Source organism: Triturus cristatus, chromosome 2_1, assembly GCF_964204655.1.
Source record: "Triturus cristatus chromosome 2_1, aTriCri1.1, whole genome shotgun sequence".
Taxonomy (NCBI): Eukaryota; Metazoa; Chordata; class Amphibia; order Caudata; family Salamandridae; genus Triturus; species Triturus cristatus.
This window is the reverse complement of record NC_140581.1, coordinates 671,156,619-671,172,559: the sequence shown is the minus strand read 5'-3', so window position 1 is coordinate 671,172,559 and position 15,941 is coordinate 671,156,619. Positions and strand designations below refer to the sequence as shown.

Genomic DNA, 15,941 nt, shown 5'->3' with positions numbered 1-15,941 from the left:
TCCAGTTAACCAGCCATCAAGTCTTTTTACTGAGCAGTCTACAAAATCAACCCAGGACTGACTCTAGGTTTTATGAGCACCCTTGAACCTGGTCCTATACTCCTCAGTGGTGAGTCCAAAATCCTCAACCAAGTTACCCTTTATGAGGTCAAAGGACTCAGCATCTTTCCCAGTGAGTGTCTAGAGTCTATCCCTGCACTTAACAGTGAACAGTTCCCTAAGCAATGCTCCCCAGTGTGGCTTCTTTACCTTTCCCATTTCATAGGCCCTCTCAAATGCTGTTAACCACTTTGTGACGTCATCACCTGCCTCATATTTGGGAATAATCCCTATGGGGATTTTTGGGTCATAAGAGCTCTCTCTGTCCCTATGAATTATGATGCTGCCACCATTTATGGGTACTAGGCTCCTATCTGCTCTTTCCCTTTCTATAGCCAGGAGTCTGTCCTCCAGGGCTATTCTACGAGCCATGCTTGCTAACAGATTTTCCTCATTTCCAGCGAGGGAAATCAACCACCCGGCAAGATTTCTCAATGCGGACGATCGGATTTCTCAATGTGAGTGGCCGCGTATGCTCGCGACCGATCGCGTTGAGATACCGTTGTCTGTTTGCGTTTAGAAAGCTGCTGCTCGAGTAGAAAATTTACTCGAGTGGCAGAAAGGACGCTTTTGCCCACTTGCGCTGCACATGGTGCCGTTCGTGAAAATTTCACAGCACAGACTAATACCTGTGCTGAAAATTGCAGCGAACTGCCTTTTTTTCCTAACACACTATGCCGCTTGTAGAGCTCCGTGTAGCGCAGAGGAGTTTTTTCTGCACTACTCGGAACTTCACAAACTCCGCCAAGGCTTACTTTTAGGTACTGTTACCCTCTTACTATAGTAGACTTTTAAAAAATGCTATAGGGAATTAAACATGGCCCTAGCAAGAAATTAAAACAATTGGAAAAATTGTCAATTCAAAAATACAGTTGAATCTAAAGGCTTTTTGGGATTTTGGTCCTGTGGTCCCTTTTTGTCAGAGTGGCACAGCAAATGCAAAGTCATTGACCTCACCGCTGATCCACCAATGTAGATAGCTGGCTCTGTATATACTATGCCAAAATGAGGTACAGTGTGCACAGAGTTCAGTAGATCCCCAGAGGCTTTATAGAGGCTCAAGTAGATAATACTAATGCTCTCTTTTGTGGTATTGTGGTCGAGAAGTTAGGCTTATCAGACGGTAGTCCTAAGCATTTGTTGTACACACACAGGCAATAAATGATACAGACACTTAATGACTATATCTGAGAGCAGTGGTTTGTAAAAATAATACTTTTAGTATATTTATTTTATGGAACCAAAGATACTTTGTTGCAAGTAAATACGTTTTGCAATATCACTGCTTTTCAATGTAAAAAGTAGGCACTGCATTTTTCAGCAATACAATGTTATTCTATGGGAGGAAACACAATAGCAATATGCAGGTAAGTAAACTATTTACGATATTGGGTTTCTGGATTAAGAATCAGTACCAGGTAAGGTTCAGGTAAATGACAAAACTACACCACCAGCATCACTGGGGGGGCTGGGTGCAGCGTTCAAACTCAGTACCTGGTGCCAATGTTATCCAATGGAGAAAGGGGCAATTAAAGTGGTACTACTTACTGGTAGGCTGCACATTTTGGCAAGCCAGTCTCCGGGGGTTAATGTAAGAATGGGGGGTGCATAAGGCAGCACCAAACTTACACCTCCAGCGGCACAGGTGCGGCCAGGTGTAGCGTGCCAACACACCGTCAGTCGCCCAATGCAAACCAGTAGGGAATCTCAAAGGCCAAAATAAGGCTGCAGGCTAAGGCCAGAAGGCCGATCGAAGTAAGGTAAGGTAAGTTGGGATGTGCTCAACAGTCTACTGGTGCAGGTCGCGGTTGGGTGGTGCTCATCATGCAGAGGCTGCAGTCGTCGACCTGGAGCCTGGCAGGGATCATCCCACGGTGGACTCTTGCTCAGAAATTCTGGGGAAACTTTGCTGGACCGGTAGGCCACTGGAACTAGAACTGCGGCTGTCGGGTGCAGAGGTAGTTGGTTTCAAGATTCCACAGGCAGAGATTTGGACTTTAAAGTTGTTTTTATTTTGGATAGGTCCGCTGTCCATGGTAGATCAGGAGTCTTTATGGAAGTCAGGCAGTCCTGCCAGGGTTTTGGAGGTTCCTGGTCTGCGGGACTAGTCGTGGGAGCTGCAAAATTAAAAGTTCGCCGACAGGCTGGCAGGGCTGGGACCAAGTCAGTGGCTGGAGCTTCTTGTTTGCAGGGATTGGCTCTTATTTGTCCTCTTCTTCGTAGGTCATCGATAATCTGAGAATTAGGGTTCAGGGGAGCCCCATAATACTAATTTTAGGGGCATTAAAGAGAGCAGAAGGTAGTAGCATATGGGCTACTTACCTTTAGGGTGCCTACTCCCTTTGTATGTCCACTCCCTCTGTGGAGGGAGCATATCCCTAACCCTATTGGGTAGAGTCCTCCAAATCAATATGGAGGAATCTGAAAGGAGGGGTCACTTCAGGTCTCTGGCTTACTAATGTTCCGGATGACCTTGCTGCAAAAAATGGGACTTGGTCAGGGGTACAGGCATCTCCACTAGCTGTAGCCTCAGCATAACAAAGAAAGGGAAGTCTTTGAGGCTCACCGCCTTTCTATGATGTTCCTGCTTGGGGTAGGTGTGAAGTATCTCCACCAGCAGACTATGGGGGAGATTTACTAAGATTTTGTGCTGTGTTTGCGTCAGAAAAGTAACGCAAAATGGCGCAAAATCTTTTTTTCCTAATTAACTTTCCAGCGCTAAACTTGGTTAGGGCTGGAAGTAACGTAAAAGTCAGGCGAAGCAGCACATTGCGCTGCTTCGAGTTACTTTGCACCGTGGGGGCATGCCAAGGGTGCTGCATGGGCGTTCCCATGCAACCACCAAGCTTTTTCACGCTAAACCCAATTTACTAAAAACAGTAGATTTGGTTTAGCGTGACAAAACTGCACCTTTTTAAACCTGGCGCAAGGAAGGAGAAATGCTTTAATTTCTCTGTCCTTTTCTGACTTTGCATGTGTCCTGCACTGTGCAGCACACATACAAAGTGGGAAACGTTTGCCCTTGTGTCTAGAATAGTATTTTATACAGGTAGGGTACCCTTCCTATACAAAACCTACAGGATGCTATGGTGCCAAGGTGTGTGCGTGGCTCACGGCAGCTGTAATCAGCGTCGGCACAAGGGAAAGGGGAGGAGAGAGCCATATCTTTGAAGATATGGCATTCTCTGGCTCCCTCCCTGTCGCGCAACGCAGCATAGCCTCGCGGGAGGCTGCGTTGCATTGCAGGGAGATTTGTTAAATCTCCCCCTTTGTTTCTGATCCACAACAGGAAAAGGCTTCTACCTCAGGGGTCATAAAAATGTCTAGAGGTAGCAGGCTGGTGGGGACCAGTCAGGCACACACCAGTGAGTTGGTAGGATTGCGTGGGGCACCGTTGAGGGGTCCTCTGGGTGCATTTCTTAATAAATTCAACACTGGCATCAGTGTGGGTTTATTAAGCTGAGCTGTTTGGTGCCAAACATCTTGGGATTTGGTGAAGCCATCATGGAGCTGTGGAACTCGTAGTGACAAGCTCCTATCCCATGTGCTCACTATGGCATCACTTTGCACATATAATGTCTAAGATAGGGCTCAGAGACTATAGGGGTATATCTGTTCATGCAGTTATGCCCTCACATGATGTATAGTGCACTCTGCCTTAGGGCTGTAAGGCCTGCCTACTCTTTGAGGCTGAATTACTGATAATGATTCTGTTATTCCTGGTTGCGTAACTAAAAGTAATTTGAGGGGAAAAAAATCCTACCACAAGAGCAAATTTAACGAGCGGCTTCTTGCACTCGCTTTTTGTGTTCAACGGACATTTAACACTATTCTTTTCTTAGCGCAAAATGAATCCTTGCATTCATCTTGGATTCAAGGGTACATTTTGCCCTAAGAAAATAGCGCTAAATGCTGAGAGTAAGTTGGGGGAAATCCTACAGTATTGGCAAAGAGATCCCATGCGTGGACAGTTATTGCTTCCTATGGCATGCTCAAACCTCAGAGTTATCTAGGGGATCTGAATAGCGAAAGGGCTAAGCTGAAGTTTATGAGACTCAGATTTGGCAATAGCCAATTTTGTGGAGACACCCCAGCTTGGAAAAAGCTGAGTAGTGAAAGGACGTGCCGTCTCTGTAATTACAAGAGAGAAGACATCTGCCATGTCATTTGTAGCTGCCCAGCTTTAATAGTTGAACGTAGAAGACTGCTGAGGCTGGACTTTAATAGTCAACTGATACCAGCATGTCGACAAGCAGTCATAGCCTGCTTGCAGGGAGAATGTTTACAATTCACTGGCAGATTTTTGAAGTTCATAGAAATAATAGAGAGGAAACTGACTAACAATGATTAATTAAGAGATTTTAGCATTTATTAATTGATGAATAGTATTTTTAATTATGTGTTTTTTAAATAAGGGTACAGGATTGGTTACTATGAAATGTAAGAAAATTGTATAAAGGTGTTTTATTTTAAGTTTTTAATAACTGAACAATAACATTTTTCACTTCACTTCACTTTCCTACCCCCAGAGCAGATTTAGCGAGCACGAGCGGCTGCACAGTGCTCGCTATTCATGTTCTGTTGCATCTAGCAATATTGCCTAGCGCTAAATGCATTCTTAAGCGTATTTTGGACACAAGGGGGGATTTTTGCACAAAGATATAGCACAACATGCAGAATCACGTAACTCTTCTTGCCTAATCTTGCAGATTTGCGCATGATTATGCAACACTAAATGACGGAAGTTACGCCCACACCTATGCAATACAGTTTATCCAGCGACACAAGAATCGCGAGGCAATGGAACACCAAACTGCATTTGGGACTATCTAGTTCAAACAAAAAACAACTGGGAAGTCATGCATAACTGTTGGACATACCTTTACAGAAACATCGTTCATACGGTAAAGTTTACATTGCCTATGAATTTACATCATCCCGTTTACATTCGCCATACCAAAACTGCAGGGCGAGTGAGAGCCGGTGAGATGCCAGGGGTGATGACAATATTAGTGAGTGTAGTAAATAGTCTGTCTACGCAAATCCAGAACTTTCAAAGACTGATGATTTTCCTCTATGCCCAGGCCTAGGATTGGAGTACAGCACTCTCTATTGCTGGCTTCTTCTTCCATACTCTTATCACAGGCTCCATTGTATTCTTCAAGCATGTTGTTCAATACAATCTGGAGCCATGATGCATCAGTTAGTTCTTATCCAACCTTAAATCATGTCTCCTTCCCTCTTTTCATGACATAGTATAGAGTGTCTCAAGAAAAATGTTAATCTTTCCGTTCTTTGGGATGGAGAAATATAACTGTTTGGCTGAATGCGACTCTAATGACAAAAAATATATTTATTTCAAGAAATTGAACAAATCTTCAAGGAAGTTTGCTATAGTGCCAATCACTATAATAATGTAGGAATAAATTCACCTTGAAGGGGCGCAAGGGAGGACACTCCTACTGGTTGAAGGACAAAACGAACAAAGGGCAAAATGTGTGCCAAAGGATGGTTAAGGTAACCATTTTACTACTTGGAGGATATATGGTTAAGCTAAACATTTTACTAGGTGGAGGGAGTTAACAAAATTGCGAAATGGATTGGGTGGTAATCTCTGTGTTATTGCTTCATGGAAGTAGTGGACGTGGAAGATGATAAATCTCTGAAAATGGTTTATATTCCCCAAAAAATGAGTACACATTTTGTGTCAGAGATATGTGCAAGGACGTGTTGGATGAGCAGTGGGGAAAGGTCAAACTATATATGTAAAGATAAAAGACAGTGAAAATGAGTACAAGGAGAGGGGCATCTCTTAGAAACTGATGCTCACCCCGTCCACTAACTTCTCACATCCACTCCCTCATTTAGATGTTGTGGGAAGATGATTGTCTGTAGGGATTTAGGGGCAGATTTACGTTCCCTGGCGCATCCCTTCAAATCAGCAGGGATGCGCCAGGGAAGATGCGTCACGCAAGTTTGCCCTTGCGCCACTGCAGATGCGCCGCATTTACAATGTGGTGCATCGTGGCGCAAGGACAAGCAGATGCGTGACGCATCTGCCGGCATAAGGTTGGCGCAGTGCTGATGTTGTGTCGCAAGCGCAATGCAACTCCAGCACTGTTCCAACCTGCCCTATCCCTAACATGGTGCGTCACGCCTTACGCCTGCTTGAAGCAGGCATAAGGATTTGACGCACCAGCGTCGGAAAAGTGACTGCGTGAAATCTTTTAGATTTCACTGCGTCACTTTTCCGAGGCTTTTTCCGACATAACGCCCACCCTGCATACATTAAACCTGACGCAGGTTTAATGTGGCGCAGGGCTTTACAACGTGACGCATCTCCCTAGATGCATCACGTTGTAAATCTGCAGCAGCATGGCGCTAGCTTTCCGCCGCCGCTGCGTCACAAAAGTGACGCAACAGCGGCGCAAAAGTGGCGCACAGGGCTTGTAAATCTGCCCCTAAGTGCCACCAGCGCTGCCATTGGGAAACGTGTGGTGTGTGATTTGAGTACCAGTGAGAATGGTTTTGGGAGGCCTTATTTGCAATGTCCAACAGCCTTTTATGCCCAGTGCTTCAGGACATCAGAGACCAGCTTATTGGACAACAGTGGAGCCACATCGCCACAATAAGCTGTCAGCCCAGAGGCAAAACCCAAAATATGCAGGCTCTGCTACTGCTTGGCTGGCAGTGCAAGCCATATAAAGTCCTCACACTGTCCTTTCCTTTGCAAAGCTAACCACTGTTATTATATGTGTGTTCTTTTGTTACATGTAAAGTGCTTCACTGCCTTCACCTGTAGCCTTTGTGGCCAAGTTTGAGGTACACAAATACAGTTATTGAATAATGAATGAATAAACCAATTAGACTGCATTTTATTAAATGAATAGTGCCCGAGAAAGTATGAAAATTAGAGGTGGTGTCCCATTCTTCACCAGGAAAGACGGAGATCCTAACATGTGTCAATTGGTCGTACATGTCACTATAATCTGTTCTATAACTGCCAAAATATGTTCAGTAACAGGTGTAGACACACCAAGCCTGCCCTTCTGCAACGAATCAACTTCACTAAGAATAAAAAAGTACTTTGAGGCTTGCTTCAATATTATTTCTAATTTGTTGACATATGCAATATTTTCACCACAGGGAAGAGATGATGCCGCCAGAAGGCGCTTCTACCTCCAGCGCAAACACAGCGGATTTGTATTTAAAAAAGGTCTTGGAGAATCAGGTAAGGCAAGCTATGTGTTTATTAGATTACAGGGAGCATGCTTACACCAGATATAGCAAGAGATGTTTACCTGTTTCGAAAAAAGGCCTATATCTATGATCCTTCTGTTCTTGACTTCTTCAAGGAGCCAGGGTCACAAAATCTTTGGTGGGATAGAGCACCGCCCCACCGGCAGCAGCAGACAGAGATGCTGCTCTTTGCAGCCGAAAGTGGTAGAAATGTGAAGAAACTGACAAACAAGTTACTCACCCTTGGTAATGATGTATAGGTAAGAGACATAGGTTAGTGATAGATTCCTTACCATAGAATTTCTCCCAGGTGTCAGACTGGATCCATAGAATTTTTTCTCAGCAGTACCCCTGCGCGTCGGTAGGGGGTGTCGGTCAAATCCACGTCCGACGTCACCATCGTGGTTGCCGAGATGACTGCGGTGCCTACTTAGCCGCCGCTCCTGTGTGCTGACGTCAGGTCTGACACGAATTTCCATGCAAAAAGCGCAGAGCCATGAAAGACACTGACCACTGGTGTGCTATAACTAGGGCCCTGTAAGGGAGTCCCTATCCCTAGAAGTCAGTTCACAGAGAGGGGAGGATGGGTGGGACGGTAAGGAATCTATAACTAACCTAACAGATACTTTGTTACCGAAGGTAAGTAACTTATTCATCTGAAAGAGACAGTTAGTTATAGATTCATTACCTTAGAATAGATACCCCAGCAATACCAACCCCGAAGGAAGATCTGCGAACCAAGTTCATACCAGGAATTCCTGGAGGACCGAATGGGAAAAATAGCCGTTCCTCCGGACTTGTCTGTCCAGGCAGTAATGTCTGGTGAACGTGTGCAAGGATGCCCATGTGGCTGCCTGAGAGATGTCAAGGAGTGGAACTCCACGTGCCAGTGCAGTAGTGGCTGCCGTAGCTCTAGTGGAGTGAGCCCGCAGCCCCACTGGATGTTCCCTTTGCGCCAAAGCATAACAGATTCTAATAAAAAAGGACAACCCATCCAGAGTTTGTACACTTTTGAACAGCCTGACCTTTCTTGGCACCTACATAGCCAACAAAAAGCTGATCATCCACTTGGAAGCCTTTTATGTGGTCAAGGTAGAAGGACAGCATGCGTTTTGGGTCCAGACAGGGGAGTCTCTCCTCCTCCTTAGAAGGGTGCGTAGGTGGGAAAAAGGTGAGCAATGTAATGGTTTGTCCAATGTGAAAAGGTATAACCACTTTTGGAAGGAACTGGGGCCTCGTTCGAAGTACCACTTTGTCCGGATGCACAGAGAAGAAAGAGCTTGAAACTCACTCACCCTGCGAGCAGAAGTGATGGCAACAAGGAAGGCAGTTTTTAAAGTGAGAAGCCTGAGAGAACAGTTTTGAAGGGAGCACATGAGATAAGTAAGAACAAGATTCAAGTCCCACTGGAGCATTATGAAAGGAGTTGGAGGAAAGAGATGAGTAATGCCCTTAAACAATCTATTTACAATAGGGGACTTGAACAACGAAGGCTGATCAGGCAGCCGAAGGAATGCAGAGATAGCCGCAAATTAGCCTTTGAGTGCCCAGGGCAGAGCCCTGCTGGGCTAAAGAAAGTATATGCAAGAGGACCTCTGAAAGAAGGGCAGAAAGGGATCCACAGCCTTTGCTGTGCACCATGCCACAAACTTGTTCCATCTACAGGCGAATACCCTTTGAGTGGAGGGACACCTGGCTGTCAAGATGACATTGCAGACTTCGGGTGGAAGGTCAAAAGCTGTCAACTGTCACCACTCAATCTCCACACAAGGAGGTGGAGGCTGAACAGGTTTGTGTGAAGAACCCTTCCCTGCTGCTGCGACAGCAGTTCCTCCCGAAGGGGCAGTCTGAGTGGAGGATTGATGGCCATGGGTACTAAACTCTTCGTGCCCAGTCCGAAGGTACAAGAATAACTTGTGCCTGGTCATGCTTGATCTTCTTCAGCACTCTGGGCAGACGAGGTACAGGCGGAAAGGCATACAGAAGGCCACGCAGAATTGCTGACATTGTGTGTTTACTTCGGTGGTGAACAGATCTAACCAATGCTCCCCCCACGGCTGAAAGAGATCTTGCACCACCTCTGAGTGAAGACGCAATTTGTGATCTACCGGGCAATGTCAGCTGAGCTCATCCGTCCTGGCATTCAGAGAACCTGGCAGGTGTTCAACCACCAGAGTCATGCCCTGATGTTCCAGCCATGTCCAGAGGCAAAGGGCCTCCTGACATAAGGTTCTTGACCCCCACCCGCCCTGTTTGTTGCAATACCACATGGTAGTGGTGTTGTCCACAAACACTTGCACTACCTTCCCTTTGAGAGAGGGAAGAAATGCTTTCAGTGCCAGGAGGATCGCCCGGAGCTCCAGCAGGTTGATATGGAGCCCAGACTCTGCCAGAGACCAGATGCCTCTGATCTCCGGCTCTCCCAGATGGCCACCCCATTCCAGGTGTGATGCATCTGTCACTTCTGTGAGGTCTGGTTGGGGAAGGGAGAGTGATCTGCCTTTAGCCCAAGCTTAGCCACTGCAGTTGTTGCGCAGTTCCCTCCGAGATCTGGACGTAGTCGGAAAGATTCCCCTGATGCTGTCCCCACTGGAAGATCAGGTCCTACTGCAGAGCCCGCTTATGCCACCTGGCATGATCCACCAGCAGGATGCAGGAGACCATGAGGCCAAGAAGCCTCAGGGTCATTCTCACCAAAATCCGGGATAGAGGATGAAACATCAGCATCATAGACTGAAAATATCTCGGAGTCACTGCTCGGGAGGATAGGCCTGAAACTGCACTGTGAAACAATGAAATGGAGCGCCTGAGAGAGGGCACGTTGATAGTGAACCCCAACGAATGCAGGAGGTCCGCCGTCGTCAGGAGGTGGGAGACGACAGTCTGGAGCGAGCCCTCCTTCAACAGCCAGTCGTTGAGATAGGGGAAGACTGGAACCCCTGATGTGTGCAGATGAGCTGCGACCACCACCATCACCGAAGGGGAGCACCGTGAACTGAAAATGCTCATGGCCTATCGTGAACCGTATGTAGCGTCTGTGGGCTGGCAGGACAGGGATGTGAAAATAGACATCCTGCAAGTCCATTGCTACCATCCAGTGTCCAGGGTCGAGGGCAGACAGGACCTGAGCCAGTGTTAACATTTTGAACTTTTCCTTCCGAAGGAAGTTGTTGAGGCCCTGAGGTCTAGAATAGGATGCAGGCTTTTGTCCTTCTTAGGCACCAGAAAGTAGCGGAAATAGCAATCATGAGCTACTTCTGGCGCAGGAACACTCTCAATAGCTCCCTTGCCCAAGAGAGCCGAGACTTCCTGGTGGAGAAGTGCCAAATGATCCTCCGACATGCGATCAAAAGACGGTGGCATGGAGGGCCAGGTAGTCTCCAAGGGGAGAGAGTTGCCGCTTTGGACTATTTGCAAACCCACCTGTCCGATGTGATGGTCTGCCAGTGGGGGAGGTGATGGTGAATCCTGCCATCCATTGGCCATTGGTGCCACTGAAAGGTTGGACTAGGAAGTTTTGGAGGTTGCTGCAGGGGGGAAAGGATGGATTGGCCCACCCGCTGGCTCCCAGACCCGCGAGGTTGCTGGATCCCACGTCCGCGGCCACACAGAGGCTGGGAAGCTTGCGTAAACTGATGGCAGGACTGGGTCTAACGTGGTTGGGCACCCCTTCTGTAGCCACAAAGGGGCAAAACGCAGACTGAGGTGTACGGGAAGAAACAGCAAGGCCGAAGGATCTGGCCGTAGCCCGAGAATCATTAAAGTGCTCCAGCGCCAAGTCTGCTTTGTAGCCAAAAAGGTGACGGCCATCGAAGGGCATGTCCAGCAAATCTGACTGGACATTCCCCGAAAAACCAGACGTCCTCAACCAGGCGTAGCGCCTAAGGGCTGCTACCGACATGGCAATCATTCTGCATAGTTAGTCGTGATATCCAGTCCACATTGAATCGTGAATTTAGCTGCGTCCCTCCCATCTGTCATGGCTTGGGAGAGAAGGGCCAGGGCCACCTCCGGGCACTGAGGCAGCACTTGCTTGACCGTATCCCAGATAGTATGGGAGTATCAGCCCAAGAGGCACACTGTATTCACGGACTGCAGTGCCAAGTTGTAGGAAGAGAACATGCGCTCCCCAAGATGATCCAGCTTTTTGGATTCCCTGTCTGGGGGAGCAGAAGGGAATGTGCCCTTGGAGGAAGAGGCTTGGACCACCAAACTCTCAGGGAAAGGGTGTTGCGTGAGGAAAACTGGTTCACCCGGAGCTGGGCAGTGGCGGCGGGCAATCGTCCTTTCCACAGGAGCCCCTGTACTGGGATTAGACCAGGTGCCCAGAAGGATCTCAGTAAGGGCTTGGTTGAAGGGCAGAAGGGGTTGTGAGGAGGTTGCCGCAGGCTAAAGCACCTCTGTCAGGAGGTTAGTCCTGACTGCCACTAAAGGGAGCTCCAGACCCAAGGTCTTGGCTGCCCTACGCACCACCACAGCGTAAGACGCTCCCTCCTCTGTAGCCATGGTAGGGGGAAAAAGCATGCCAAGGTCTGGAGAAGTTTCCAGACCACTGGCGTCAGTCAGGTCCTCTCTCCAGTCCGGTCTGTGGAAGGTCGATTTAGGTCGACCGGTGTCGATCCAGATTCAGTCCTGGATCCGTGGGGGCCCGAAGGCACGCCAGCGGAGTCGGGCTGCCTAAAGATATTGTGGACCGCTTTGTAAAATGTACGAAGTTGGGCAGGGTACGCCCCGGCTCCCGGAAACGGGGGGAGGTGCGGAGTCGTCCCTGAAGGAGGCACTGAATATGTAGCCTTAAAGCGACAACGCTCCAGGTCCCACGTTGCGTTAGCCGACTGACGGGGAGAAGGCAAAGAGCACCAGTGCTTCAACACCTTCTTCTTGTGCTTCGACTTACCCGGGGACTTCAAAGACCTGGAATGAGACGAGGTGTGAGGGCTCCGTGAGTGGTCTCGAGAACTTCCCCTCGAGCAAGACCGGGAGCGACGCAGAGCCAACTGTCGGGCCTCCAAGATCTTTCGGGACTGCTCCCACAAAGACTTTGGTTTCATGGCCCGGCAGTTGGAGCACAACTTTGGGTCGTGGTCGCACTCTAGACACCAAAGGCACATGAGGTGTGGGTCCATCACAGACATCACTTGTGACAGGCCTTGCAGGGTTTGAAGCCAGTCCGACGGTGGGACATCCCTCGCGCACCAGGACTCTAAGAGTAAAAAGCTTAGTCAAAAAGTGACTAAAGGGGGAGCTCTCTCCAGATCTGCACTAGGCAGATATGGAAAAAGAAAGAACTTATGTCAGCGTGCAGGTGCGGCGTCTAAGTAGGCACCACAACGTCTTCCCGGCAACCACGACGCCGGCGACAGAAGTGGAGTTGACCGACGCCACCTACCGATTCGGAGGGGTACTGCTGTGAAAAAATTATCCGGATCCAGTCTGCCGCCTGGGGAAGATTATAAGGTAAGGAATCTATAACTAACTGTCTCTTTCAGACAGAGCTGTCACTTTGTGTGTTTACATTTCCGAGGACTGTGTTGCTGACAGTGCAAAGTGTGATTGTCAGTAGCACAAGCAATGGCCGGATTAGGGCTCCATGGACTGTGGATGAATGAGGGGCTCTTTTTATTTAGGTCCCTTTCACACATTCACTATCCAGAGACTTGCAGCACGTGCCCTGTGCATAGCAGCACGTCTCAAGATAGGAGCCTGCTCAGGTTCTGAGGTATTTTCAGTGACGTCGCCCCAAGCCCTATCAGAAAGCAGGATAGAGCAGGTGAAGGAAACTTTATGGCTTGGATAAAGAGTGCACAAAAGTGATGCTGCAGTAGTAGACTCCACCTATGAACTTTCCTTTAATTTAAATACTGGCCTTCAGCACACACAGGGTGCACTTTTAGATCGGAAGGCACACATTTGAACACTACTGGTGCTACAGAAGGTTCAATGCGCGATACTGCTTTAACATTTCCACTTAAAAATATGTGGATTGCGTACACCCAAGGACAAAGAGTGAGCATTTTCCGCCATGTTTGCATAAGAGGATGGTCAGTTTGTGTGCTGCAGATAACAGGAATTCACAGGTAAAGAACATTTTAGGGAGAAATTTACAAAGTAGGAGCCTGCCCAGTGCATCCACCACAAAAAGCACACTGTCCATGTGATAAACTTGCCAAGTGCACATAGACCTTTTTTTTTGTTTATTGGCTATATGTATGTCGGTGCTTTGAATATGTGCCGACATTATGAAATGATTTCTACTACCATTGCAGACGTTAAATGATCACACTTTCAAAATACATTAAAAAAATCTACACGTGTGAAGCTAAGAACGTACCCAGTTGTACATATTTCACAAGACTTAGCATTTACATATTTCCAATAGATAATAATGTATCCATATTTTGAGTATTTCTGATAAAATACCACTTTTCAATGTTATTAATGTGTCAGCTTCTTTGGCCTGATTCCTGTAAAGCTAATCCTGATTCCAAGCACAGTGACAGCTAGGGAAAGTAGAATGCTTGAATGAAAGATTACCTGCACTGGTCAGTCAGGAATGATGGGCCTTAGAGTCAAGAATAACTCCTACTCCACTGGAACAAGCCAAGCATCACCTCACTTCAAGCAGAGTCACTCCTAACTCAGCACAGGTAATTCTGACTCCAGACACGGGAACTCCCAAATCCAAGCATGCCACTTTGAGTCAGGATTGCCTGTGCTTGGAGCCAGAAGTGACAGTGCTTGGAAACAAGATTAGATTACTGTGCTGAAGAAAGTACCATGTCAATGAATGCCCTCTAATTTTTTGCTGGGGTAGAACCATTGCACCCCCGTTAGTTGACTTTGGCCTGATCACTACACTCACTTGCAAATTACAGCTAAGGGGCATATTATCAAACACGGCGATAAAATTATCGCCGCTTTAGCGGCAGAAAACTGCCGCTAAAGTGGCGATAATGGGCTTGATAATATGCCCTTGAGAATTCCCATAGAAGCCCACGTTCGGGTGTTAACATGGGCTTCTATTGGAATCCCCAAGAGCATATTATCAAGCCCATTATCGCAGTTTTAGCAGCAGTTTTCTGCCGCTAAAGGGGCGATAATTTTAACGCCGTTTGTTGATAATGTGCCCCCTCGATTGGGATTTAGTACCACCACTGTTTTAAATCACCAGCCACCACTGATGCATACTGTCACCGATGCCCACAGACCAGTCAAAAAACGTATAGGCTCAAATAAGGACAAACCCATGAGGCTTAATTGGTGTGCCCCCACAGGAAGGGCATTATTGATGGGATTCTCCTCTGTCAGACAGTGAACATATTGCTCCATTACACAGTTTAATTAGTAATGACTACTACCGCTATGAGCGTACAGCTGAAGGGAAAAAAGCTTGAGAGAATGAAAGTCGTGGTACACGAGAAAGGCCTCTGCATCTTCTGTGGGAATTAACCAGTTAGGGCCCGATTCACAAAAGTAATCTGAGACAAAATCCTAACTTTACAACTTTCGGTATTCACGAAAAGGTATTTAGGAGTAGTAAAGTTAGGATTCCTAACTTTACTACTCCTAGACTGAGAAAAATCCTAACTTTACGACTTTCGGTGTTCACAAAAGGCATTTAGGAGTAGTAAAGTTAGGAATCCTAACTTTACAACTCCTAAACGCTTTTTGTGAATACCAAAAGTCGTAAAGTTTGGATTTTGTCTCAGATAATTTTTGTGAATCAGGCCCTTAGTTAATTGGTGGTGTGCATAGGCTCTCTAGCAGCGTATGCCTGGGACAGAAAGAATATAGGCCCGGGCACCAAAACAAAAGTGGCCCCCAGTAGTGAATTAGGAAGTTAAATAAAGTGACCCATATCTGCAAACTGGGGCAGTTTTGAAATTGTAAAGATACGCTGTAAAATGGTTTAGCAAGGTATGGAAGACCATATAGATTTTGCTTGCTGCAGGCAATGTTTGTTTTAACATCTTGGAAATCAACAGTAAAAAACGATTCAGGAGACGATAAATAAGGCCCACAGACCGGCCCGCACACTGACCTATCAGACCAGTCCTTCGGTTACTGCCTGATTGCCCTCTAGACCAGTCAGACCCTGCTCTTGCTTGCACCCTGCAATTCACATGTACCAGAACGCTGACAGTTCATGGATCATGATCACAGGTTTTGGGGACTGCAGCTCTCATTGTTAGTGTTCCATATTGCATTCATCTGAGGAGAATTTATAAAGAAACTTCTTATTTTCCACTCTCTTCTTGTTTCGTGAATGGAAGACGAATGTGTTTAATCAACTAAAAATATTTGGTATCCGCTTGGAGAGTTCTAATTATGATGCGCTTTAAACAGTGGTGTTTAAGCAACTCATTTTTCAAATGTCCACGAATGAGAAACTTTTGTCTACTTCTTTGTGAGTGCAATTGTAATTGCTGTGGACACCTTGCACGTATCTCTGTTTTTAACATAGGCTATCGGGCCTTTTTTATTAACTGCAAGCCGTGAGTACAAGGACATACGTTTAGTGAGTTATTTCAGATAAATGCTTTCTTTATGTGAATTAAGTTGTTGGCAATGTGAAATGTCTACGCATTTAATGGGCCGTGTCT

The 15,941-nt window shown here is 46.8% G+C and overlaps 1 protein-coding gene across 1 annotated transcript in view; it reads left to right on the top strand.

Moving 5' to 3' along the window:
* TMEM232 (transmembrane protein 232) overlaps positions 1-15,941 on the top strand; it is a 684,788-nt gene that overhangs the window by 613,781 nt on the left and 55,066 nt on the right. Inside the window, exon 13 of the mRNA XM_085640765.1 lies at positions 7,246-7,330. Within this exon, the coding sequence (XP_085496891.1) occupies positions 7,246-7,330 (85 nt within the window). The remainder of the gene's footprint in view (positions 1-7,245; positions 7,331-15,941) is intronic.